Consider the following 560-nt stretch of genomic DNA (forward strand, 5'->3'; position numbering starts at 1 on the left):
GCAGCGTAGAAGGGGACAGAGTAGAAAGTTGTAGTGGGAAGTAATTATGGGAACCAAAAATTAACTCTGGGCCAAAAATTTTTTTTAATACTTTCTAAAAGGCCCCGTAGATTATTTTTTTTTCAGGACTCAAAAATAGATTGACGTTCCCTTTTGCCTGTACAACCCGTAAAAATCTGAAAATTATGAAAAATTTACTGTATTTCGGTATCCTGACTTTGGGGTTACTGGTCCTGGGGGTCCCAGTACATCGATATCCACTGATCATGCAGGGGCTGAAAAAAACGATCAGTATCAGTCACCTCTAAATAACCCACAGATTGGATGAGTCTGGCGAGTAAAAAAACCGTCAGTTTAAAACAGGTTCGTGCTCCCCATTTGGGGTGCGGGCCGGAGCAGACGATGGTGTGGTATGATGCCATGATGAACTACCATGATCTACTCGCGGATCCTCAGTACGCCATCACTTACAAGATGTCGGAAGGTTTGTGGAATGAATTTTGAAAGTCATGTAATCTTGTTTTATCACCTTACCTATCGTATTTGGAAATGGACCCCGT

The 560-nt window shown here is 42.0% G+C and overlaps 1 protein-coding gene across 1 annotated transcript in view; it reads left to right on the forward strand.

Moving 5' to 3' along the window:
- Window positions 1-560, forward strand: part of LOC119587438 (gamma-butyrobetaine dioxygenase-like) — a 4,766-nt gene that overhangs the window by 3,903 nt on the left and 303 nt on the right. Inside the window, exon 4 of the mRNA XM_037936168.1 lies at window positions 354-484. Coding sequence (XP_037792096.1) covers window positions 354-484 — 131 coding nt within the window. The remainder of the gene's footprint in view (window positions 1-353; window positions 485-560) is intronic.

The sequence above is a fragment of the Penaeus monodon genome, chromosome 22, assembly GCF_015228065.2.
Source record: "Penaeus monodon isolate SGIC_2016 chromosome 22, NSTDA_Pmon_1, whole genome shotgun sequence".
Classification (NCBI taxonomy): Eukaryota; Metazoa; Arthropoda; class Malacostraca; order Decapoda; family Penaeidae; genus Penaeus; species Penaeus monodon.